The 27,041-nt window shown below is 45.8% G+C and overlaps 1 protein-coding gene across 1 annotated transcript in view; it reads left to right on the top strand.

Moving 5' to 3' along the window:
- The window catches only part of POU2F3 (POU class 2 homeobox 3), a 66,884-nt gene extending 47,711 nt beyond the window's left edge, over positions 1-19,173 (top strand). Inside the window, exons 6-15 of the mRNA XM_074936527.1 lie at positions 995-1,099; positions 2,310-2,412; positions 5,633-5,715; positions 7,301-7,483; positions 7,948-8,089; positions 9,485-9,621; positions 10,754-10,915; positions 16,449-16,515; positions 17,478-17,610; positions 18,599-19,173. Coding sequence (XP_074792628.1) covers positions 995-1,099; positions 2,310-2,412; positions 5,633-5,715; positions 7,301-7,483; positions 7,948-8,089; positions 9,485-9,621; positions 10,754-10,915; positions 16,449-16,515; positions 17,478-17,610; positions 18,599-18,638 — 1,155 coding nt within the window. The 3' untranslated portion in view covers positions 18,639-19,173. The remainder of the gene's footprint in view (positions 1-994; positions 1,100-2,309; positions 2,413-5,632; positions 5,716-7,300; positions 7,484-7,947; positions 8,090-9,484; positions 9,622-10,753; positions 10,916-16,448; positions 16,516-17,477; positions 17,611-18,598) is intronic.
- Positions 19,174-27,041: the final 7,868 nt, after the last annotated feature.

Below are 27,041 nucleotides of genomic sequence, written 5' to 3'. Positions count from 1 at the left end.
GTTTTGCCTTGTTTTGGAGCAGAAAGAATAAAAAGTAACTTGGAGACCAATGAACCGGACAAACTCAAAGCTCCACTTCTGATCCCTGGTGAATTTTTCCTGTCTTAGAAATCTGGATTTGAGTCTTGCCTGAACTTCAAAGTAGGGCAAGCGGTTCCGGGGCTGACTCCAATACAGTGTGCAAAATGCTGCTCGCCTGCTTGGCTCTGGGCAAATAACTTTGTTTTCCTTTGCTAGGCAAGTCAAATAGCATTTGTTTGCCCATTATCACAAGTGGTGAAGTAGATTTAGTGCCCGGACAAGTGAACTTTCAAGGCTGGCAGCCACGCATAAATGGTACTGGTTTTCATGTGCTTTAATCTTACCACTGCCTGTTCTTCTCCTCCCTGTTCTCCGCACCCTCATGGCCACCGCTGCCAGAGCAGGGAGATGCCGTGTAGCCAGAAATGCAGTGGAGTGCACCTGAAGCAGTTCCTAGAAAGGGGACTAGTGACTTAGCCACCCCACCAATTTCCATGCATTACCTGTTGTTATAATACTTTGCTTTTCTTCCAAGATCCACAAAATGTTTCACAGCCTTGATTGAGCAGACCACTTAAGCACGTGCTTGACTCGAAGCAGCATTGAAGTCAGCGGGACTTAAGTGCTTTAATTAGAGTCCCTTTAATTAAGGACACCTCACCACCTCCCCTTGGTGAAGTGGGTCAGTAGACTTATGCCACTTTGCAGGTGGGGACACTGAAGCAGAGTGGGGAAGTGACTTGTCCAAATTCACAGATGTAGCTGCAGAGCTGGGGATGGAACCCAGGAGTCCTGACTCTCATTACTAGACTTCACTGTTGGTGTGATGCCGAGCATAGGTACAATAGAGAGGATCTTCCCCAGGTGCCCCAAACTCCAAGCCTGCTAACTTCCTGAGTCTTCCACCTTGCTCTGGCTCCTCATAATCCGTGCATGCTTCCTGCTGATGCAGCTAGTCTCCTCTCCCCTGCAGATTAAAACAGAAGACCTCGGTGATTCCTTGCAATCTCCAGTACAGCCTAGATCAGGCCACCTAGGACAAGGATCATCAATGATGCCTGGAAGCCAAATCACCGGGGTAAGTGGCTTAGCAGCCTCAAGAACTCCAGGAGTCCTTCGTGGCACCAGTTCTGGAGCATTCATTGCTTGACAGCCACTTTAAAGAGGTGCTGGAATGGCAATGGAGAAGGCTTCCAGAGTCAGAAACTGTGAATCCTGATTCAATTTGCTTTGCAAAGGTTAGGTTCATCCCTAAAGTCACTCAACTGACTTGGGTCGAGTTAGACCAGAGATGAAATGTATTCCTTGGGGGAGATTTTTCGAAGGCCCAAAGAGCAGTTAGGCATCTAACTCCCATTAACTTCCAATGGGAGTTACATGCCCAAATGTTGTTTGTGCCTTTTAAAATCTCCTCCCTTATGCTTGCACCTAAGATGAAAGGGTGAAATTCACCCCTGAGCAGAGCCCTTGCCCAAGGCGTAGGCACCACTTATGGTCCCACAATGCTCAAAACAGGGGCCAGATTTTAGAGCTCATCACATTGGCTGCTGAGCTCCTTTGAAATTCTGATCCCAATTGTGAGTGCCAAGGACTTGGTTATCTGACCCTTATGGGCTGAGCTGGTGCATAGACCTTGTGAATTTCCCCCCAAGTCCAGCCTGCAGGCTGTAAAGTCACACAAGGAGTCAGAGCTGGGACCCATGGTGGTATAATCGGGAAATGTTGTGTTTGCGCCAGTCAGGAAATGGGGGTTTGGTTTCCATGCAAAATTGAATTTTTTGGTTTGTTTATTTTTCTTTAATTTTTTTCTGACATTTTCTGAGTTGTTGTCAAAAACCTGAAATGCCCTCCTCCCCCAGTGATTTTTTTAATTGTTTTTTTGTTTCATTTTTTGTTGTTGTTTTTTTTTTTGGAGGGGGGGGCAACTGAAAACCAAAATGTTTCACTTTTAAACTGAAAAATGTCAATCGACAAAAGAGAGAGAAATGGACAGTTTGGGGGTTTGCTTTTTTGACAAAAAAGGAAAAATGCCATTTAAGCAAAAAGCCAGTGCTGGAAAAGGTTTGGGTGAAAAATGTGGGAGCAGCTCTAGTTCTGTAGCGTTCGGGGGGGTGGGGGGCAGGGGCGAGGTTACCTGAGTTGCAGTCGATTGCAGTTGAAGGCGGAAGCGGGGGCAGGGAGGGTGGAGGGGGTGTTTAAGTGCTACTTACAGAGGGGAGGGAATTGGGGAAAGGTTCGGGTGCTGTGTGCGTGGCAGATGCATCTGACCTGCATTGTTTCTTCATTAGGATATGAGTTCTCTTCACACGCTGCAGCAGCTTGTACTGGTGCCCGGTCCTATGCAATCAGTTCCTCAGTTCCTGCTCTCTCAGGCCCAGGCTGGGCAACAAGGTAATAGCCATAGAGTGCTCACTAAAATAATTAATACAGTGCCCTTGATACAGGTGGAGTCACAGGCAGGTACACGGAGTGATTCAAGAACCAACCCACCCCTGAGCATGGAGTAGATGAGCTGGTGATATCCAGGGCCAGGCATTGATCTCTCAGTGGCATCGATCCACTGGCGTCAGGAGAGTCACTCCACATCAAGGCCATGGTGACCAAGAGTGGAAACTGGGGTTCACTGTCTTGAAAGCTTATGCTCAAATAAATTGGTTAGTCTCTAAGGTGCCACAAGTCCTCCTTTTCTTTTTGCGAATACAGACTAACACGGCTGTTACTCTGAAACCTGTCTTGCTCCCGTTGTTACTGATCATGCCCTTCTGTATTGCCAAAGCTTTTCCCTTTGCCCTCTCTCCTGCATGACAGCTCCCTCCCCTGTTGTGCCTGAAGCCAGGCAGCTGCTCCAACCAAAATGCAAACTAAACTAAACCACTCGGTGACCAAATTCTCCCCTCTCGGGCTACGCAGCTGGGGAGATGCTCCCACAGCTGTACTTCTGTGTGGCAGTAGCGCCACCAAGGGGTTGTGTGCACTGATCTCAGGCATGCCTCAGAGAAATGCCTCTCTCAGTTGAAATTCAGCACTGCATCTGGTTGGGTTAGTCTCAGGTAGGATGACATGGAAACACCCAGGAGCCCCCTCCTTATGGGGAACCTGCTCTAGCTTCTAACTTCAGTATATTCTTTTTGGAGGTAAACTTTTAAAAAATACATGTGCATTACACGTGGCTGAGGCCAGAGTTGGTCATGGAAGGACAAATGTAGGTCCCAAGGCTACAATCTGATCTACGTAGCTGGAGCCTCGTACCCATGCTGAGTAACCTTTTGATTTCAGCAGTCTTAAAGGTCCCCTTGTATGAACCAGATTGCAGGATTTGGGCCACGGATACTTTTAAAACACACGATCCTGAGTGGACAATCCGCCTAGCGCAGATGGCTCTTAAGCCGTTATCTCTGCCAAGTGCTACTGAGTAATATATCAAAAAACGACTTGCTGTACATGTAACAATAATCTACTAAACTAATTATCCTGAATGGGTAGGATCGGAATCATCGATCACTGAACCGCTGGCTGTCAGTACCAATGCACTCATGTGCGACAGGAAAAGCATCGTGCCGGAAAGCAGCACTCTGAGTGTAAATGTGAGAAAAGTATGGAAGATTTCTTGGGTCCTGATTTTTTGGACTCATAGGTTCATATAACTGAAGGCCAGAAGAGACCATTATGATTATCTATTCGGACCTCCTCCATAATACAGGCCAGAGGATTTCACCCAGTGATTTCTGAATCAAGGCCATAACTTTAACTCCCTGACAAGCCTGCATCTCTGGTACAATTTCCCTCCTCATTACAAGTTTTTATTTTTCTGGATGGTGGAGGGAAGGAATGTGTTTTGCTTTCACAACAATCGTGAATAAACCTCGACCAGCATGTGATTATTCTGGAGACATGCACAATCTGAGCCAATCAGATTATTCTTTCCATGGTGTACATTTTATAAATCTAAATGTTAAGCACCTGATTTAAATTCCAGGAAGACAGTCAATGCAGTGAGTCTCCTCCAGTTTCCGGAAGCCACGGAGCTTTGTTTTATGAATTAGTTAAGGTTATTAAAGCACCATGGAGGTAATAAGCATGGTAAAAGAGCTAAGTACGGCTATCCTCATCATCTGATTTCTGCAAGACAGTATTATGATTGATGCAGAGCCCAAAATGAGCCAGGTGCTTTAATGGTCAAAGAAAAGGACTAAGTCTCTGTCCGAAGGAGCTATTGTATTAATCTCAAGAGTCAAAAGAGTTAAAGGTGTCCTCAACTCTTTCACTGTCTGACATTTAAAAGAGTGATACACAGGTTTGGGGGATTTTCTACAGAGGCCCTGGTTTACTCCATTTCTTGGCAAGCACCCAAAAGCTTTCATCGTAAAAGATTCTTTTGAAAGTTTATTGACCAAACACAAGAAAGAACAAAAAATCAAAACAAGCATTTATACTGACACTGAAATTAAGTAATTCTGTGAAACAAACTTAATCAAAACGTGTTGGTCGCTCTCCTTCGGAGGGCAGTGTCTCTCATTTTTATTAACGACCTTTGATGAAAAAGAGAGTCCGAAGTCTCCTTTGAAGAACCCCAAAAAGGGGGGAAAGTGGGAGGCATAATTCATCCCCTCATTATTGTGTCCACCAATTAGACCTAGTGTCTGCCACTCCAATTTTGATCCATTAATTTCCAGACCCACATCATCTTGTTTAAGTCCAACCTCAACCTTGAATCTTATCAGTAGACATTTTTCTGCTAGGACTAATTGAGCCTCTGCGTCTGGTTTCCTTGCACCTGTTCAAAACATTCTTTCTTGACCTACTTTCCATGGTTAATTCCCAAGCGGGAAAAAAAAAGATAAGTTATTGCGACACCTTTTAAACTTTTTACAATTGAGCTTACAGTTAGGGTAAATATTTAGGCCCAATAACCGCAACAGAGCTCGGTCAGATTTTAGATGTGATGTGATGAGTCAGAATAATTAACAGGAGGGAAATGGGCCTGGTAGGTTAAAATACCAAGATCCAGCAATGATTCAACTGTGTTGTGCTCATGTAACAACCCCCCAACACATACCCCAAGGTTTGAAAGCACAGAAATCTACTGCTAACTAACTAACAGTACTAGGTTTCCCACCCCTGTAGTACCTAAGCGCAGATACCAAAAAGCCATGCACACCTATGATGCTATGCAGTTCCCCCATCTGTGAAATGGAGATGATGATGTTTACCTTGGAGATCTATGGATTAAAAAGCTCTATATAACAGGTCGGTTGCATTGTTCTACAAATATCGCAGGACTGTTGTGCCCATCAGAATAAGAAAATGTCTGTCTGCACTAGTACAAAGAATTAGGCCCCAGTTCACTAAAGTGCTCAAGCACGTGCATAAGCCCCATTGATTTCAGTGGGACTTAAGCACATTCTTTCACTGCTTAAGTGCTTTGCTGTCTCTGGAGACAGTGTATGTCTTGCCTGCCAGACAATGTGCCATGTCCCATAGAAGATTCAGCATATCCCCTCTTTTGGCACTGTAGGCTCCAAGGCCCAGCAGTGCTGTGTGACATAGAGTTGTCTAGATATTTAAGGCGAGGCCAGTCTAATCGAATCTCTCCCTGTTCCTCTCTCCTCAGCTTTGCAACCAAACATTCTCTCCTTTCCCCAGCAACAGAGCAGCCTCATCCTCTCGCAGCCTGGACCCAGCCTAGCATCACAGGTAAACTACCTTCTGGCTACCTCCGCTGGAAGCGGGATCAAATTGATTCTGGGCATCACGTCAACAGCTAGCCAGGATCCGCAGCCGATTTGCGCCAAGGAAGTGGACTGCAGCCCAGGCTGCGGGGATTCACACTCATCTGTGAACCTGCCTCCCCCTGCGAGAGAGGAGAGGCAAGAAAGGGGTTCCATCTCCATAGCTCATTCCAGCCTTGATTGAGGCTGCTAGCAAGGGGGAAGATCCGTGTCACTTGGTGGGTGCTCATTTGTGATTGTGGACTTATTATTCCACCCAAGCTTCCCGTCTTTCCATCTCCTTCTCCGACCCCTTCCAAACCACTCCCTAGGCCAGGAAGCCCTTGGCTTGCCTTTGCCTCAGTGAGATGTCATTCTTCAAAGAAGCCAACAAGTTCCTATTCCCCCCACCACCCGCACCCAATCCACAGCGCTTGTAACGCCCCTGTCCAATCACAATTGCAGCTGCAGCTTCATAACTCGTTCCCACTGCATTGTGTTGCCTCCCTTCCTTGCCCCTGCATGTGTTTGATTCCTGCATAGATCATAAAGCTCCTCAGGGCAAGGCCAGTGTCTTTTACAGCCTTGTAAAGCACCTGGCCCCATGCAAATGCTATGTAAACAATAGTGGTAACCTCCGAAGCCTTTCCGATCTGCATCTGCTTTTGATGATTTGTTTGCCTTTGTGGCGGCCTCTGTTCATTCCCGCTTGTTGGCTCTTGGCACCTGTGCCCTGAGTTTCTGGCACCGTTTGGAGAGAGCCACTTGCCCCTCCCAGCTGCTCTTTCAGATCCTTCAAGTCCTACGTCCTTCAGTGGGATCACGCAGAGACAGTGCTCTTGAGGAGGTACAGGTTCTGGTTGGTCACTTCTCTGTGCAGGCAATGGAATTTCATAGGTGCCAATTTCAATTTCCATGGGGTGCCAAAAACCTTCCTCTGCTCATCAGGCAAACTGAATACTTTCCAGGCCTGCGCCCCACATGCGTCAAGCAGAACCCTGACATAGAAACCTTTTTATCTTCCTTTTTCCCCATGCCACGCCGGGCTTTGGGGGGCTCAGATGGGACGCAAAGTTAGACCAGCCAGGAGTTGGAAATTCACAAGCCAAACCACAAGGCTGTGCAGAGACACCCCCGGCTTTGCCCTTCTTAGTAACTCAAACAGCTGCTCTCTTGATTTTTGAGGCTGATAAGATGAGTCAACGGTTCATCCATTCGTTTTTAAATACCCACCCTTCACTCCACGTATTTGCTGTTATTTTATCGCTGTTACCCCCAATGAATGCCAGCTCCCCGTTACTGACCTAGGTTTTGTGTTACAGCCTTTTTCTATCAGCTCGACCTACATCCTGAACGTTGAGCCCACCTCCCCTAAAACAACTTACCCTTCTCATCCCACACTCCTCCGGAAGGCTCATTTTGCCCACCACTGACATGCCCACTCCTCAGCAGTGGGATGTGGCAGCTGTTTAACGGCACACAGCCACGCCAAGCAACGTTTGTTATGGCAGGCCAGTGCAGAAAATCCTGTGGCTTTTCCGTGGTTGTGACTCTGGTTTTGTTTTTTACAGGCAGTGGGACGATCAGGGCTCCCTGGGCCGTCTTTAGAGCCCCATCTGGAGGTGCCACAGCACTTGCAAGTTTCAAAACACATGCCGTCTTCAGCCGTATCAGACGAACCCAGTGACCTGGAGGAGCTGGAGAAGTTTGCTAAGACTTTCAAACAGAGGCGAATCAAACTAGGGTTCACCCAGGTGAGGGGTAAAAGGCAATCTCATGATGAGTGGTTTAATAGTGAGATACACAAGGTGCGGGGGATTGGGTATGGATGTGGGCATGGAGAGGAGGGGCAGGGTTGGGTGCAGATGTGGGTATAGAGGGGAGGGCTTGATGCAGATATGGGCGGGGAGGGGAGTTGTACAGATGTGCACTTTATGGGAACACCACCTTGAAAGCAAAGATGAACAATGGATTAACAAACCCTTCTTGAAGATGCATTACCTGTAACCTCAAACCAAGCATAATGATTTACCTGCAGCCTCTTTGGTGCATACTGGGGTGTAGGAAGGCTCTGGGAGTCTATCCCTAGTGGTAGAAGAGACTGGGTGAGGAAGCTGGTTTGCTGTTACAGTAGAAGTTACCTGGGAGTGAATTACACGGTGGGGAGCTGCAAGTGGGTTTTCTCAGCTAATCTTTTCATTCTGATCCCCCCCGGCAGGGTGACGTTGGACTGGCCATGGGTAAGCTGTACGGCAACGATTTCAGCCAGACCACCATTTCCCGCTTCGAGGCTCTCAATCTGAGCTTTAAAAACATGTGCAAGCTCAAGCCCCTGCTGGAGAAGTGGCTGAGCGATGCAGGTAGGGCACAATGCCGTGCTTGTGTGAAGGCTGCCTCTTGGCCAACAAAGCGGGGATTGAACCAGGGGCTTCCACAGCTAAAAGCACAAGCTGCTACAGCTCAAGTTAAAGCTCCCAGACTGGGGCAGTGACAGGCTACTATTCTCTGGGAATTGGGCACCAAGGGGGACTTGTAACACACACTCACCAGGGATACACTTGCAGGGAGAAGGGCAGGGTCACAGAACCCATCGCCGGTTATCATGGGGTTGCAAGCTACACAAACAGGGCGTCCCATTATTCCAGAAACACATGGCTCAGCCACTTGAGAAGTAGTTTGCTTTTTGGACAGCATGTAGCCCTCAGACTCAAGAGATTTTCAGTTCTTTTCCTGGCTATTCTGCTGGGTAACCTTGGGCAAGTCACTTTGCTACTTTCTGCCTCAGTTTCCACATATCTAAATGGGGGATGTTGAGACGTATCTCCTTTATAAAGTGCCCTGAGATCTGCTGATGAACCATGATTATGAGAGCTAGATATTTATTATTGAGAGACACCCTTATTACCTGTAGCCCAGCAGTCCTATGGTATGTATCCTTTATAGACTGCAAAGCCACTAAGGGGCACTGTAGCCACATATGCTTGAGCATCTGTGACATCCCATCCAGTGGTGACCTGGACACATTCAGCTGATTTTATTGCAGCAGGGACTGTCTCAGCAATATGAGGCGAAACACCCAGCCCGATCCCCAGCGGGTGTCAATTAGCATAGTGCCATTGAAGTCACTGGAGCGACACCAGTTTACGACAGTTGAAAACGTGGCGCTCAATGTGGCTGGGTGGGAAACATCATCAAAAAGGTGGAAAACAATATTTGGGGGAAACGTTCACTCCACCTTTTCTGACCAGCCCCAACTGAAGCTGGGATTTGGGGCAATTTTGGGCAATGTTAAAAGTGTTACCGCTGGGGAAGGAGGGGTTCCTATATAGTATTCTGAACCAGGATCTTTTACGTGTTTAGGGAGGGGCAGCAGTTCCAAGCCAGCTTTCAGGAGCAAAACTCAATCGATCAATAAATCATGAGTAAATCTTCATGATCGTTGTGGCAAACCCCAAGGGGACCTAGCACCACGCGGAGTGATCTCTAGCTAGGTCCTTAAGACTATCTGGCGTACGTTCAGTACATTTGCTGCCAACACTCAGGATTCTGGAATGGCCCTTTCGCAGACTTTAATTGGTCATTTTTGCCCCATGGGCATGGACAAACTCTTGACCTTTTCAGTTATAAGGACAGCAGGTTGTCACAGGTGGTCAGCTTCAGAGAAAACACCCTCTCAACATGAACATATCTGCTGCCAAATCGTCCTTTGTTCCTTCTTTTCCCCCAGAACCCCTTTGTTCCTTCTTTTCCCCCAGAATCCACTCCTTTGGACTCCTCCGTGAGTACCCCTAATTCCTACCCTTCAGTGAGCGAGATGTTCGGGCGGAAGAGAAAGAAACGCACCAGCATTGAGACCAACATTCGTTCCACGCTGGAGAAGAGATTTCAAGATGTGAGGGGAAAATCTTACCACATGTTGTGAGCCCCAATTCATACCCAGAAAGTCCTGCTAGTTCTTAAGCTAAGAGCCATTTGCTTTTTTCTTTTGGTTTTTTTTTTTTCTTGGAAACTTTTCTTCGTGAAAAAGGCAGGTTTGGGAACACCAAAATATTTCACAAATGCATATCAATTTCAGCAGATTGTTTGGGTTTGGTTGGGTTAGAACATTCAGATTTTCAAAGAAAGATCAGAATTTGGCGCAGAAAGCAGACACGTCTTGCCGACAAACATATTCAGTCAAAAACGCCATTTTCCTCCAAAAAAACAATTTAGATGGAAAATTTTCAACGGGCTCCAGTTTTTACCCTCCTCCTGCCCTAAATCTGATTGTATCAAACTTATCCTCCTAGGGCTGGTGAAAGAACAATAGACAGACTCTTTCAAATTATCAGGAACATGCCCACTATGGCCAGCATGGAGTTTTCTGTTCTAGGCGTCCTTTAGAATGGGGAAATTTGCTCAATATCCTAGTGTTAAGCTCTTGTTTTATTATTTAGAGATCCTAATTGAGATTGGAGCCCCTTTGTGCTAGGTGCTCTCTAAACATATAGAGAGCATCTCTGCACCAGAGAGTTTAACCTCCACAAAGTGAGGGGGCAGGCGGAAGGAGGTTTCATTATCCCTGTTACATAAATGAGGATTAGAGAGATTAAGTGACTTACCCAAGATCACACAGAAAGTCTGAGGGAGATCTAGAGAGGAGAACCCAGATTTTTTGAGTCCCTGTTCGGTGCGTTCACCGCAAGACTATCCTTCCTAGCTTCTCTTTAGGTGGCAGCTTCTCCTTCAATACTGATCTGAGGCTCTTAGAATGGGGTGCTCAGCGCTTTATATGCATAGAGCGTACATCTGTGCATCCTCACTGACTCCACTAGACACCAGAGTGACTCAAAATGTGGACCTTCCACCAGGTCTCTACCCTTTCCCATAGAGAGAGACAAACCTTCTCCCCTCCCCAGTTAAAAGCTAACTCCAGATTTCTCTCCTCTTGCCACTCAAACAGCGGGAGACCATATAACCCACTGATGCTTTTAGATGAGTTCTATTTGGTTTTCTTTGTTCACTTAATGCCCTCTCTTTACCAGAACCCCAAGCCCAGCTCGGAGGAGATCTCCATGATAGCAGAGCAGCTCTCCATGGAAAAGGAAGTGGTTCGGGTTTGGTTCTGTAACCGGCGCCAGAAGGAGAAGCGGATCAGCTGTCCAGTGCCATCCCCCATAAAATCACCTATCTACAACTCCAGACTGGTGAGACCTGGTGGACCCAGGGGGTACTGGTTGCTTTCCATAAGGCAGCAAGCATAGCAGGGTGCTAGGGAAACACATGGCTTGCAGGAAAAGGAGGCAAAAACAGAAGATCATCTCGTACATTTGCATGGCACGGAAGCGTACCTGGCCCCAAACTCTTTACAGATGAAACAGAAAGCAGGAGGGTTAGGTAATCAGAATGCCATGACCCAAATGCTCCTGGAGCTAATACCCTTAGAGCAAGCGGGCCTGACCTTTTTTCATTTTAAGTTGCACACAAAATACGGCACTTTCAACAGCACCCTGGAGGCTTCTAGAGGGCATTGGCTCAGCACTGACTCAGTGGAAGGAGCACTATCGACTGAATCATCAGCTGCACTTCCTGCAGTGCAGTTCCCTCTAGCTGGGGCTTTGGTTACCACTGACTCAGTGGGAAGAGCACTGTTGATGGAATTAACAACACCTGATTCCCCAGCACCTCCAGGGGAAAGGGATGGAGATGCTGCTGTGCAGGGGACGGATTGAGCTGGTATTCAGCATGCCAGGCTGCACTTGTCTGATGGCCTCATCCCTCTCCGCAGAATGTAATCGTTTAGTCTCTTTTTTAAAATAAGGACCAGACCCCCAGCTGGTGTAAATCAGTAAAGTGATAGGCTGATTTACACCAGCTAAAAATCCAGCCCTATGTTTCTGGGTCCTTACAGTTGCAAAGAAAAGCTTTCAAATGCTTATAGAGACTGAGTTTTCAACAATAGCTCTGACAGGTGAGAACTGCCTTCATTCAGCTCAGTGGGCTGTTAACTCTGAAGCCTACTAATGGTGGTTTACATCTCAATGCAGAACATTTGAGAAGAAACACTGAACTGCTCTGGAACAGTGGGTGGAGTACAAGACCGCCAGTTTATCCCTTTTCCCCTCTTGCTGTGGAATTAGGTGGTGGTGGCTGGAGAATTTATAGGGATGGGAGAATGGAAGGGGCCACCTAGAAGCAAGACACAAGGGATTAGAAAATGAGGATGTGTTAGAGCACGGTCTTGAGGAAGTCGTGCCAACTAACATGATGTTAAATGTGACTTTGCAGTCAATTTAAACAGAGCCAAGTCCTGTTCAAGGCGCCAGCTGGTACTGGGTAAACCCAGCTGGAAAACATAGAGTAAACCATGACCGGCTGACAGGATGTTAAACAAAGCTCATCCCTGACTACGTGACACTGCCCATTAAGTCGTGTTTAATGTCATGTTAGTTAACACAACTGCTCCAGGACCTGTTCTCATCCAACCAGGAAGTGAAGCCACAAATAACGAACCAGGTTCAAGTGATATTTCTCCCCTTTGGCCCCAGTTCAGCCACGCGTTTAAGCACGTGCTGAGCTTCAGCCACTTCCGTGCGACTTGAGCATGTGTGTAAGTGCGCTGCTGAGTCAGGGTATCTGAGACCAGAAGGAAGCATCGCTGCAGCTTCCTTCACCCCTCGCCAGGCCTGGCGGTGCAGCATTGTAACCACTAACAGCCTAACGTGCAGACAGGGCTCTCTGCTTTTCAGAGTGCATGGCAGTGCCATGGGGAGGTGGCACAATCCTTTGTGGCCTTGCTACAGAGCATGAGCTGCTCTCAAGTATGGGGGGCACTGCGTATACAAGACACTCCCTGTTTCTTCGCCCAACTCAGTAACTGCGGACTTTGACTTGGCACACAGGGATTTCCTATTAAGGCAGGTCTGGAACTTGTCGACAGTCTAATAGGCCTGGCTACAGTACCAGGTGAATCCTGCTGCAGAAGTGTCTGCAAACACTCATTCAGTGACTTCGCTTTGACTGTATCACTGGCTTCTTTTATTCGCTGTCCTTGAATGTTTTCATGAGTCAATTGTTGTTGGAAAGGGTGATTGTGTAAAGAGAAAGTGTCACAAATATTCGTTCAGTAGTGTATTTGTAATCTGCTGGTGAGTGGGTGTTGTGGATAACAGCCAAATACTGCTGCCAGCTAATGAGCTGAGCTCAAGTGGCAGGAGTCTGTTTTGCAGAGCTGAAGGCTGCTGGGGATTCATATGGGGGCAGGGTGGTCATTATGTATTCACAAGGGATTGTCTTATCTTGAAATCTCGGTGGGTTTGGGAGTCACCCAGTCAGGGAGCAGCAAAATACCATGTGACTTTTGGTCATCAGTTGCACAGCAGGACAAGCTACTTGCAAGCAATAAATATTCAAAGCAATAGTTTCTGTGAGTAGATTTGCTGTGAACTTGTTAGCTGAAGTATGATCACATGAACTATTCACTCATCATAGAATATCAGGGTTGGAAGGGACCTCAAGAGGTCATCTAGTCCAACCCCCTGCTCAAACCAGGACCAATCCCCAGTTTTTGCCCCAGATCCCTAAATGGCCCCCTCAAGGATTGAACTCACAACCCTGGGTTTAGCAGGCCAATGCTCAAACCACTGAGCTATCCCCCCCACGGCTCTCCCCTAACCCAGGTAAGTATCCTAACCACTGGACTAGAGAGTGAGGGTAGCTGTGAGGCTGGCCCAAAGCACATTTAACTAAAGTGGAACAGCTTCAACAGGCAAAGAGGAGGAGGGCGGCACCCCTTTTGCTATTGCAGAAAGGTCCGGAGACACACACCAGGCGACATTCGAACCCAGGTCACCAGCACCGCACGCACATGGTGTGACCATCAGCCCACAGAGGGTATTGGGGGGGAGGGATAGCTCAGTGGTTTGAGTATTGGCCTGCTAAACCCAGGGTTGTGAGTTCAATCCTTGCGGGGGCCATTTAGGGATTGGGGGCAAAATTGGGGATTGGTCCTGCTTTGAGCAGGGGGTTGGACTAGATGACCTCCTGAGGTCCCTTCCCACCCTGGTATTCTATGATGACTCCAGATGGTGTGATATTAGAAATCAGGATTCCCTATATTCTATTCTGATCATGCCAAACAATTTGTTATATTTGTTTGATTAGATTTATACAAATAAAAACAATAGGTGTAGATCACCCCTTCACCCCCAAAGCTAACTACAGCCACAAAAATCTTAATTGGCAGCTAGCCCCAGACCAGGAATTAAAACTCAGCCCCCTGAAAAGAAACAAATTCACTGAAGTCATTAAGAACGAGGCCACGATTTTCAAAAGTGACTAGTGGTTAAAGATGCCTCTGATTTTGTGTCCAACTTGAGAGACTTGGAAGGGCCCTGATTTTCAAAGGTTGTGCTCAGTGCTTTTGAAAATCTTGGTCTAGGTTTGTAAACCTCCAAGTCTCTGCACAGATAATTTAACAGAACTTGAAAATAAGGGCATGTCTACAAAATTTAGTCGCTCTAACTTATGTCTGCGTACAGTTGCCGCAGTAATTACATCACTTGTGTGTGTGTCCACTTTGCTCCTTGTGTCAACAGCATGCATCTTCACCTGGAGCGCTTGCACCAATTGAATTGTCAGTTTGGGGCATTGTGGGATGGCTTCTGAAAGCCAGCAACAGTCAATGTAAGCAATGCAGTGTCTACATTGACACTGCGTTGACCTAACTATATGTTCCATTCTATGCATCCGATGAAGTGGGCTGTAGCCCACGAAAGCTTCTGCTCAAATAAATTGGTTAGTGTCTAAGGTGCCACAAGTACTCCTGTTCTCTTTGCGGATACAAACTAACACGGCTGCTACTCTGAAACCTGTCAGAATACAGCAACATTGACTCTTTGCCTCCCAGGGAGGTGAGGTTATTAAGTTTGTGTAGCGGGCAAGTTACTTAGGCGGGAGCAAAATTTTAGTGTAGACACTTCCATAGTTAGGTTGACGTAAGCTGCCTTTTGTCAACCTAACTGTTGTGTAGACCAGACTTAAGCCCCATGTTGAGATCCTCAGCAGCGCTTCTAGGCATCATGCTCATCCCTCTGCACTGGGGTGAATTTTGCCCAAACAGAAAAATGGAACAAGCTTTGCCAGTCAGAGGCGGGGAGCAAAGCTGGTCAAAAACCATGAAAAAATGTTGGCAATTTTTACCTGAAAATGTTTTTCATTGGAAGATATTTTTGATGAAAAAATTCTCCAGTGAACTGTGGAGCCAGTCAGAGAATGCCCCCCCTCCCAAATCACAAGTGTTTGCAAAAACTTGTGCACATTGTTTTTTGTTTGAAAATAAACAAGCAAACAGCCCAATTCCAAAGCTTATAACACCCTCATGCTTCAGGGCATAAACCAACTTTTAAATATTAGGGATTAGGAAAAAAAATTTCCTGGGGACAGATGATCCCATAACTGCAGGGTTTCTTGCATCTTCCTCGAATGCATCTGGTGCTGGCCACTATTGGAGACTGTCTAGATGCCTCCCTTGTCTGAATTTTTATGGCTGGGAGTGGGAATCCTAGTACAGTGGCAGTGTGTAGATTCTGCAGAATGTAGCGGCTTAGATAGGGCTCTCTTGTCATCCTTTGGTGAAGGAGGCTGCCCTCTCCCCGTCTTTCCCTTAGATTACAGGTTCCCAACCTGTGGTTGGCAAAGGGTCCCAGGATCACTTGCTGGAGATCCATAGCGAGCTGCCTGGTTATATGGTGCTGGTTCTCTGCCTGGTTTCCAGCTGAGACAAACAGAAGCAGTGGGAGTGGGAGATGGACCGAAGAGAAGAGGGGCCTGTGGGCCTGATTCTCTTCTCACTTATGCGGGTGTGACTCCAGAGTAACTCCAGTGAAGCCAACGGAGGTACATCGCTGTGAATAACACCGGTGTGTCAATGGTGTTACACCAGTGTAAGTGACGGAGACTCAGGCCCGGAGCTTGTAGCCTTTTGGAAAAGAAGAGAATGTTTATCGTGCGAAAGGCAGCTTAAAATACATGAATGTTTTCCAAATATAACGTGTCCGTGCAAGCAACCACTCTAGCCCCACTGTAACATTCTGTGTGTGGGGAGCCGCCCCGTGGGATGGCTGATGGGAGAGGACATGTCTGAGATCTGCTCCGCACTGTGGAAAAAGCTTGAGAGCCCCGGCCCTGGAGTGAGCATGTGTTTGTTTGTGTCTGGGACGAAGGGATTGGCGTCTACACATGCACAGTCCGGTATGCTGCCCAGGGGGAACGGTGCACCTCTATCGTAATACTCATGGAACCATGTGTGGGAATCTGAACTGTATCTGGATAAGAAATCTGTGTGGGCGTGTGCAGAGTAGACTAAGGGATTCCTGTGGGAATGGGAGGGTAGTGCGTGACAGTGTGTACTACTAAGGGAATGGTTTCAGAGTAGCAGCCGTGTTAGTCTGTATTCGCAAAAAGAAAAGGAGGACTTGTGGCACCTTAGAGACTAACCAATTTATCTGAGCATAAGCTTTCGTGAGCTACAGCTCACTTCATCGGATGCATACTGTGCACAGCATGCATCCGATGAAGTGAGCTGTAGCCCACGAAAGCTTATGCTCAAATAAATTGGTTAGTCTCTAAGGTGCCACAAGTCCTCCTTTTCTTTTTACTAAGGGAATGGCACTCCGGGATCTATGTTCTTATTAATAACTGTGTGTCACTAATTCACTGTTGGCTTCTGTTCCCTTCCAGGTCTCTACCTCAGGGTCCCTGGGCCCCCTCTCAGTGAATCCGATGCACAGCACCATGCCTGGGACAGGTAAGCCTGGCTCAAGAATTGATGCCTCTCTCCTTTCCTTCACTCATAGCAAATTCCCTCTTGCTTTGCGGCCAATCAGTACTTAGACCTTATATTTGATCCAAAGGCTGCTTGTGTTTCCACATTTGCAGCCCATCCTAGATGGGCTCTTGGACTGACTGTAATTAGCTGCCTGACATGGCCAGTTCAGCAGCGACAGGCGCAAATGGCAGGCAAATGCTGCTATTTAGGGGTGGAAGGGACCACAGCAAAACCCTGGATCCAAACACTCCTGAACTTTGAGAGGAGCTGGCTCTGGATCTATCTATTTCTCCTCTTATACTTAGATTGTCAGTTCTTTGGGGGCAGGGTGTGTTTGTCTGTTCTGCGTCTGTGCAGCACCTAGCGCAGTGGGGTCCTGTTCAATGACTAGGGCTCCTAGGCATGATGATGATGATTATAATAGGGGCTCAAGTCTCTCTGTGCTAATGTGAAGGGCTTTGGAACAAGACTCAACTTCCCAGCCTGGGATTTATTTATCTTTTTAAACTCCTCCACCTGCTCTCTTCCAATCTCTCCCCATTCCTTCTGCTGTCTTCCTTCCTTCCTTCCATTCTATCCCCAAAAGCAGCTGCCTCCCTCCCACCTGCCTTGCCACTGCCTTCAAGTTCTGGCAGAGGGTTTGCGGCTGGGAACGTGCTCCACGGGGTGTGTCCTTGGAGGAAGATTCTGGCATCTCTTCGGCAGAGACCTGGCAGATCTCACACTGGAGGAACCGTGTGCTCCAGTTGCTGTGCTTTGCTGCAGGGAGAATGCCCCCTGACCTCTTGTGTAGGGGTGTCTAGTTTGTCAGATCAGGGCACAGTTAACATGCATTTGCCGTTGCAGCAAGCCAAGGGATAAGGAGAGCAGTGGGACAGATGCACCTGCTCCCCAGTAGGAAAGAAGAGGTGAGCCTCATTCTTGTCTCTCCTCTCGTGCAGTGACATCATCATGTTCCCCTGGGAACACCAGCAGGCCCTCGTCCCCCAGTACAGGGCTCCATGCCAGCAGCCCCAGTGCATCCCAGAGCAACTCTAAAGCCACAATGAACTCGTCCAACTTCAATCCTTCTGGGTAAGGTGATGGGGAGCACCTGGCATTAATGCCCAGGGCGTGGGGGAGCAAACGGGACCCTCAAGAAGAACATTCAGAGCTCGCTGCGTACTATAGTGATGGGCTTTAGAAAAACGAAGTTAGATGAGGCCATTCCATTGTGGTGGTTTCATGCTCACTCTGAGGGTCCATGAGGAATGGCTGGTTTCTGCTTCCAAACTTCTAGAAAAGGCCACATTTGTTTGAAATGTCCTGCTAGCAAAGACTCAGCGTGTGAGCAGGTGTAGGGGCTGTGATGCTTTCCTTCTGTATGTGGTAGGTACAGTGGGGGAAAGGAGAGAGGAAGAGGAGAAGATTTAGTTGGCTGTTGCTCCTACTTAGACCCCGTCCTCCGCATCCCAGTTGCCCTCCCAGGGACTGACCCACTGTGTCCGCTCACAGTAGCGGTGCTGGGTGGCAGATAGAGGAAAAGTATCCCCGGGGCTTTGTCTGTTCTATCCCCAGCAGATTCCCCATGCTCTGGGGCAAAGCCCTTCTAGCTGTTTCTCATCACGTGCCCCGCTGCTAAGTTCAGTGCTGCTGCTGGTGTCCCTCTCCTCCCCCCCGGTCACTGCTGCTCCTGCTCCCAACCAGCATTGCTCATGACATCAGCGACAAGTTAGCAGAAAGCAAACCCAGAGCATGTAGGGTGTGTCAGCAGCTGCTGGGCCTCCTGCATCGTGGAGGAACTTGTTCGGCGCCGGTACACCTGCGACGAGGCAGGATCTGATCTTACGTTGCCCCTGTGACTCTGCACACGTGAAATCTGAGCAAGGTGGATGCTTCTTGGTCATTCAGAGAAGACTGGCTTGGTTATAGTGCAACCCACCCTGAGTTTTGCTCTGAGCCCCCTGCTGGGTTTAGAGGATCGGTTGCCGGCTACATAGGGCTACAGATGAAATAACGATGGGCTCCCATTTCAGGGGAAAGGAAAATAACGGTGCATTTGTGTCTGTTTCCTTTTTTTCAGATCTTGGTACCGATGGAATCAACCCACTTATCTCCATTGAGGCTGCTGCTCCATCATGCACAAAGGGAGCCCTGATTTCTAGCCATGGACCAACTTCTGGGGCAAAGTTTGGAGTGAGAGTGCCTTCAAAGTGCAGCAGAAGGAAGGTCTTGCTTATGGGAGCCCAGCACAGCTGGACTGTTTAGAGACTCGGGCTGTAACTGAACCTCCCACAGGAGATTCTCAACTCCAGCAGTGAAATTTAACACCCCTCCAGGTGTTAACCAGAATAATCCCCCACTTAGCCACAGCAGCACCAAACACTGTCCAACGCGTGTGGATCTCCATGATGCTCTGCCTTGCCTGGCAAGAGTTAGTCTGGAAGGATTTCCATATCACACTCCTCCTTCTCCTAGCTCATTTCAGAGCTTGCCGTGAGAAGGGTCTGCAGTGCCATCTCTGACCACACCCACATCCCAGAAACCCCGGAACTGAACCCAGGTGACCACGTTCATTTCACCGAAGACCTGCATCTAGATGTGAGCTTTGGTACCCTGTCGACTTCCCAGGTTAATGTCATTGTACTTTATTCCCTACTCAACGGTTCTCCCCTTTTCTAAATCTCTTTTCTTGCTTTCTTTAAATGTTTAGAGCCAGGAGCCTTTTTACCTCCCCCCCCCCCACCCCAAAAGAAATGCACCTTATTTGTAAAGACACTGCTCTGGTCATTGCTCAGCTCCGATCCTCACCCCACTGCTCCCTGGGCGGCTGTCATTCTTAAGCATCATGAGTGAAATTCTGGCTCCTTTGAAGCCAACAGGAGTTTTGCCCCAGGATTTTGCCTCGTGTTTATTTTACTTCCCTGTTATTTATCCATTGGGGCTTCATCAGCTACCAAACAACAAGACCTGCCTAAGGTTGTGTCTGTGTGTCTCCATGCTGAGCATTTTTGCTGAATTATTAACATGTAAATAGCTTTCCCCATTCTTTGTGCTCTGTCCGTCTGTCCCTGGGAGGACAGTTTGTAGAACTCAGGTGTGAATTTTGAGGATTTTATTTTCCTGTGTGTGTATTGTTTAATTTCATTAAAAACCAAAGTATAGAAAATCTAACAAATTTCACAGAGTATCAACAGGGAAATAATGCTTATTTCACAGCTCGTCTATCTTAAAGGAGCAGATATTTCATTTTGTAGAGTAGAACTGAGACGTGAAATAGGTTACAAAGTGAAGGGTATGCGTGCGTTCATTTTAAACAAAAAGTGATTTAGAAGGTGCTTCTTTATGCGTAAGTATGCTTTGGCTCACCACCTGAGGAACATTCTAGAAAAGGCCAAGGGGACGGGGCTGAGCTCAACATGTGGAGTGGAGAAGTATAAGCATGTGAGGAACAAATCCATACATAGAAAGGTAAAATATGATTGGTTAGCGGGTTGTATTATGTAACTGCCATGTGCTATAAAATAGCAATGGCAGGGGCTCCCTGCTGGAGGGACTCTGGCTGATTTTTGTACCAGGGGCTCTCCCTTTGTGCACACTGAATAAAGTCTTGTTGAATCGAATCGAATTGAAGACCCTTGATTCTGCCCGGCATCTGATTCATTTGGTTGTTATTGGGAACCACAAAATCCCAACAAAAGTCCTGAGCAAGCTCCTCAGCTGGTGTCAGTTGTCGTCATTGCAATGACGTCAGCAGAACGTCAGTGATCTCCACCCGCTGAAGATCTGGTTCATAAAGTGTAAATCGACATTCTGGTTTGCAATGTTGATTCTGTTTCTTTTTCTGATGTCTGATGGTTATTTTTAGGCAAACACTAGCTCCATTTTTACGGGTAAAAATCCTGTTTTTATTAGTGGTTTGAACAATTGTTTTCCTTGATTCAATGCTGTTTTAAAAAGCCCCCCAGAAGGCTCTTCATTCTGGGGTTGTACCCCACAATGAATTAATGGATCTTTCTCTGTCGCTTCCTCACACAGGTCTCAATCCTGCAAACATTGTAAATTTCAGTTGTGTATATTTTGTAGAACCTTATTCTGTAATTTTCTGCTTCATTGGGGTTTTTATCCTAAAACCAGAAACTCTAATAATAACTACAGCTGATTGAAAAATGGTTTCATTCAAACTTTTCTGTGAATGGTTTCATTTTTTTTAACAAAATATTTTGAAGTAAAAAGGGGATAAAGAGTGGAGAGTTTTCCCCCTCCAATGAAATTTTTTCCCCAAAATGTCCATCTGTAATTTTTTAACCAAAAAAAAAAAAAAAAAACGTGAATTTTTTTTTTTTTTTTTTTTCAAAATTGTTCATTTTGGTCAAAAAGGCATCTTCTGTCGGGAAAAAAGTTTCACTGGAAAATTTTAAACCAGCTCCAATAATAATAATAATAATTAATAAAAGTCCAGATCTCATACATTAACTTGAATGGAGCTATATTTATTTACAAATAAATCTTTGGGTCTGATTCTCTAGTGCCTTCTAACTATATGACTCCATTAATTTCAGTAACCTATATACAACTGGTAAAAAGGCAGAAGAGAAATCCGGGTCAGCATGTCTAGAAAACTTTCCTCTTATGGCCCATTGCATAATATGGCTAGAATTTTCTTAGTGGCTCTTGCTAGTGGAGTCCTTGTATAGTTTCCTTTCCCAGTATGGAAAGAGATTTTTTCCCCCCCAGAACCTTACTAGACACATGGAGCTATAAGAGACAAAGGGGACATTTATGTAATCAATGGATTCTCTTGGGAAAAACAAACTCTGCACTGGTCAAGGAAACCGCACTCTAACTATGCTCTAACTATGCTCTAACAATTGCATTTAAACCGTGCTGTGGCCTGCGTGGCTCAACCTCAGAGGATTATCCTGCAAATGCCCCCTATCCTGACTGCTGTCAGTTGTCCCATTAGCGTCAATGGGATTTCTCGCAATAGCGTGCTCTAGGCCTGAACATAAGGCCCCCACGGTGCACTACAGAACCCCTGTGTGGAAACACATTACCTTCACTAGGTGCAGCAGTCGCCCAGCCCGCCTTGATGGTGCAGGATTAGTGCCTAAGGGTTTACGGGTATAAGACTACAATGTGGACAATAAGTACTGGTAAAGGTGACACCTAACAATTTAAAATCCTACAGAATTCTACAGGACACACTGTTGTCAACTCGTGTATTTTGAGGCCATAACTAAAATACCACAGTATATTTTTATACGGGGAAATTGGTCCTATGACTGATAAAAATGAGCCCCCTGCTTTGCATGTGGGACTCTGTTAAAGAGACACTCTATGGTGTTCTAGGCCTAACATTTTGATTGTTTTCATTGCAAACCTAATATGAACAGAAATATTTTCAGTCTTTTATAAAACGTCAATGAAAACCGCTTTTTGTTTGTATTCAAATAGTTATCCTGGCAAGAATCTGCCACCTGAGTAGTGCAGCCTTGTGCTAATTCATGAGAACTGGGCAGTAAAACTGACCAGAAGCAAAAGTGAAATAGACTAGCCTAGTGTCACTGCCCAAGATAAGGGAGCTACAAAAGGTAACAAACAGCACTGACGTTGAAAAGCCAACTTCAATAAATTTTTCAATGGGACTTGTGCTCCTAAATCATGCAGGCACTTTTGAAATTCCCACCTTTAACGCATTAAACGTTTTTGAATCTGAATGTGTCTCCAAGTACATTTAGTCTTCCCATGCAGTGCCAGGGAGCTTAGAACCCTGGTTCAGCAGTTCTTTCATACACATTTTTACCTGGTGGAATTTACCCACACCCATCCTGTACTAATGCTGCCCCCTATGGAGACTTTGCATAATCTCTGGCTGAGACTAGTTTTGGAAGATATATATTGATATAGATATAGATATATATGTAATATAAATGTGGATACATACACCACCAGGGTGTGCTCACTGCTTTTGTTCACATACAGGATCTTTGTTTTCTTTCCTACATAATTAGATTACATACAACATTATAATTAAGTAGTTGACCTGATTCATTTCCATCGGCTTCACATAAACAGTTTAGTCAATCCAGGCTGGGCTGTTGGTAGCTGTTTTGGCTGCAGAATTATTTATTATTATTATTTTATTGTATTATCCTAGCACCTAGGAGTCCCAGACATGGACCGTGACCCCATTCTGCTAAGTGTTGTACAAATTCAAAACAAAAACACAATCCCGAGGAAGAGAGTTAATACAAATCCAACTAGTTATTAAATGTTTATATTGTGGTAGTGCCTAACGATTAACAGGTAAGCATCTTCTTGCATTAGGCACTGTACAAATATGTAGAAAATGAAAGCCCTAAAAATCTTACATCACACGCCTTTTCTGAGATGGAATGTGAGAGAGGATGGGATGGTTGCATGGTGTTAATGAGAGAATGAGGCAATGCCAGAAATTTCATCAGGGTGCTCCCCATGCAGCAGTCTGACCCCTACTTACTGCAGAGCTGGGGTGGGTCTGCTGAGTTGAGGAAGATAGGACCAGCAGATGCAACACTAGAGCTGGTCAGAAAATGGGGTTTTATTCCAGCAGAAAATTGAGACTTTTTGTAAAAAGAACAGACAAGCAAACAAATGCTAATGGTCTACTTGAAAGCCAACAATTTTTGGCTGAAAACTGAAAAATGTTTGGGTTTACCGTTGTCAGCTTAAAAAAAAAAAATCTAAGAAAGCAGACGCCTTCCATGAAAATGTTCAAAAACCCAGCTTTCCATCACGGGGGAAAAAATGTCAGTGGAAAAGTTTCACCAAACTCTACAGTATATAGAATGTTTGCACCCCTGCATGTTACTACAGCTCCGCGGGGCTCCTGGCACTGCAGTCTTGGGAGGAGTTCTGGGATAGAGAAGTGATGGACCAGAGATGAGGCTGATGGATCTGTGACTACAATAATCCACCTACATTATGTCCTGGAGGCCCGATCCTGCAAGGTAGGTTCACACCTCACAGGCTCAGGCCCTAGGAGAGGAGGAATTGCACCAGGAGACATTAGGAGGATGTCATAGCTTGGGAACAAGGTTCCTCCCCCTCACCCAAAGGGGACACACTCACAGAACTATATACTAGGAAGAATTATGGCCTTTAATTCTTAGGCTCTTCACGAATGCCTGTGACAATCCAGGCAACAAAATATGGGCGTATGATAAAAGGCAGAAACATCTAGGTAATTTCTTTAATGACAAAACTAAACATGATCTGCAGACATTCATCTGCACTGAGTATGCTGCAGACTCAAGTAAAGACAACAGGACTGTGGCCTGGGCCAAGTTTACCACTGATTTCAAGCAGCTGTTGTGCCCATATAAAATGTGGCAAAGGTGACTCGATACTGCTCTGTAATTTGAAAGAGGTGACTTGGCCGAACAGGTCTTCCTGTCTACAAAGGTGATGACTGTTTTACGATCATATCAAAAAAAGGCACCAGATGTTAGAGTCACTCAGCTGATCTATGGGGAGCTGGACAAACTCCTCGCACTGTAGGATGCGTGGCCTTTTAAAAATTCATTTCACTCTACTACACAATGGAAGCAAGTATGTCATGGGAATGGGATTTGAGTATTTCTCTAAAAGACAAACAAAGACTTAAAAGATTACTATTGTTATGAAAGTGATATAATTTAAAGGCTAACAGGCAGGAAGAAGGGTCTTGTCTTTACCCATTGGACCGTGGTTCTGGAGATCTGGGTTCAGTTTGTGACTCTGCCACTTCCTGGGTGACCTTGGGCAAGTCACTTAATCTCTTGAGGCCTCAATTTCCCACCTGTAAAACGGAGGCCATAATGCTTCCTTTCTCTCACTCTTTGTTTGTCTTGTCTGCTTAGACTCCAAGCTTTTCAGGGCACCGGTTGTCCCTTACTGTGTGTATGTACAGTCCCTAGCACAACGAAGCCCCAACCTCAGTTGTAATAATAACAATATGTTCAGAGTTTTATAGCACAGAAATCCACACAATCCCTGCCCTAGAGAACTTACAGTCTACAAGACGGATTGTAAGGTCCTTGGGGCAGATATCTTTTTGTTCTGTGTCTGTACAGCATCTAGCACAATGGGGTATTGGTCCATGACTACGGCTCCAGGGCACTATAGTAATATAAATAATAATAAAGACAGACAAATCCTAGTGCCATTGAAGTCAATGGGACTTCTACTGCCTTGGTATATGGGAAAAAAATTCTTTTAACATGGCCAAGATTGTCAAGAGTGACACGTGAGTTTGAGTACCTCGATTTTTGGTGTCCAGCTTCAGACATTTTAAAGGGGACATTTTCAAATGGTGTGCAGTCAGCATGTGTGTCTATTTATCTATTGTTTGTGTGTGCAAAGGAGAAATTAAGGGCTTGTCTATGACCTGAAAGTTATTTCCGATTAAGCACATTAAGTGAATTTAAAGCACAATAGCTACTCCAGAATAGCTCCCCATGTGGCCACTCTTATTCTGGAATAAAAGGGGGAGCTATTCTGGATAATTTCCCCATTTAGAGAAGTCTAAATTCTGCTCTCATTTATACAGTTGTAAATCTGGAGTGACTTCACTGAAGTCAGTAGAATTTCCAGAATATAGGACCCTTTACCTAGTTTAGGTCTCCAAGTCTACAACGCTTTAAACTATTGCATTCCACTCCCAGTGTTCTAACCTGTGTCAGCTACTCTCTCAATGTAGGGCCAGATCCTCACCTGGGATCAATCAGCATCGCTCTGTTGAAGTCAATTGAGTGTGCTGATTTACACCGGTTAAGGAGCTGAGCCTTAGCCTGATGAATTTCCCATATATTTGGAACTGCTAGGATTACAGAAAGCAAGCTTCTTGAACAGACCCTAAACGAAGCACCAGCTTTCAGTCTCATTTACATCTGTGAAAATCTAGAACAAATCTATAGATTCATATATTTTAAAGCCAGAAGGGGCCCTTATTGTTATCTAGTCTGATCTCCTGCATCACACAGGACACAGATTTCACCCCATAATGTCTGCATCAAGCCCATATCTTGTAGTCGAGCTAGGGCACATTTTTTTTGAAAGACTCTTGATTTAAATACGTCATTGAGGGAATCCATCATATCCCGAAGTAAATTGTTTCCACGATTAATGACCCTCACAGTGAAGTTAAGGCGAGTTGCTCTGAGTTTTCGCAGCTATAACTAAGATCAATATTGGACTCCAAACTAACAAGCAGTGCTTACATATCACCTCCAAAAATTATTCTAAATAATTTAGTCTGTTCCAAGTTCCAACAATTAGTACATTTTGGAGTGTGGGCTCTGAGAGCTAAGGAGAAAACTTACAAACATATTGTATGAAAATGAAATACATGCAAATATTTTGTTCCCTGTTTTTATGTTCACGATTTAATACTATGACCATTCAAGTACAGACAGAAGTAAAATCTTCATAGAGAGCTGGCTAATAGTATTTCTATACTATGATTTGTTTTATACTAGTGTTTACTGCCCTCACTAAGGTCAAGACCCAAGTGCGCTAGGTGCTGTACATACATATAGTAAGATGCAGTCTCTGCTCTGAAAAGCTCACAGCATAAAACTGGCCATTTATGTTTATGGACACACACTATCTAAGGGAATCTTTTAGGTGCCTTGGAACTGACTGGAGAAAACACGCATTTCCTGTTGTTTAATAAGCAGTCCTATGGAGAAAGGTTTTTATTCCCAAGCTGTCTACCAACAATTCTAAGCACTCACCGTCAGCAAGGTCCAGGTTCTATTCCATTCTCTTACACTGCACTGATAACTCAAGTATCTGAGCACCCTCCGGTAGTATGTTAAGCAACATTAGTACACATTGGTCCTGTGTTGTTTGCTTTTATGCGCTCCCCAGAGGGAGAAGTGTGTGCAGTGGAGTGTCTTGTATTGGTAGGTTGTTTTTTTTTTTAATTGAATAAATATACCCCTATGTGTTTATATTGGAGAAGGCAAGGTCAAAGAAATGCACCTTACATGTGGAATGAAGGGCGGTAAGGTTTGGGGTGGTCCTTAATTCCTGGGAGAGGTCATTCCACTGTCTCGGGCCACCCTTGGGGAAGGGTCCGTCTCCCGCACAGATAAGCTTTACTCTTATTATTGAGAGTTCTATTGTGCCAGAGGAACAAACTTGCCCTTCGGGTTCTTTGGATGATCTTTTAGGTATCCTGGAACCAGACTACAGAGCATGGGGCAGGAAATTCCAGCTTGACAAGCCTGACTGTCGCCACCTACAATACCATTTAAAAAATGCAGAGGACAAACGTCCACAAACAGACCTGCTCAGGGTGCAGAGGCTAGGAGAGCTCAGATAACCATCTCCTGAACTAACTGACCGGAGAAACCCATATGCCTGAAACTGGTCTTGGCAATAGCCTCTGTCCCAGCACCTCTCTCCAAGGAGAGAAGAGAGAAAGATTCATTGTCCATCTACCTCTCAGGACGGATGCATCAGAAACCTGAATCCCAGAAGGCGGGGAAGAGTGAACT

The sequence above is a fragment of the Natator depressus genome, chromosome 22 (assembly GCF_965152275.1).
Source record: "Natator depressus isolate rNatDep1 chromosome 22, rNatDep2.hap1, whole genome shotgun sequence".
Taxonomy (NCBI): Eukaryota; Metazoa; Chordata; order Testudines; family Cheloniidae; genus Natator; species Natator depressus.
This window is presented reverse-complemented; position numbering and strand designations above follow the sequence as displayed.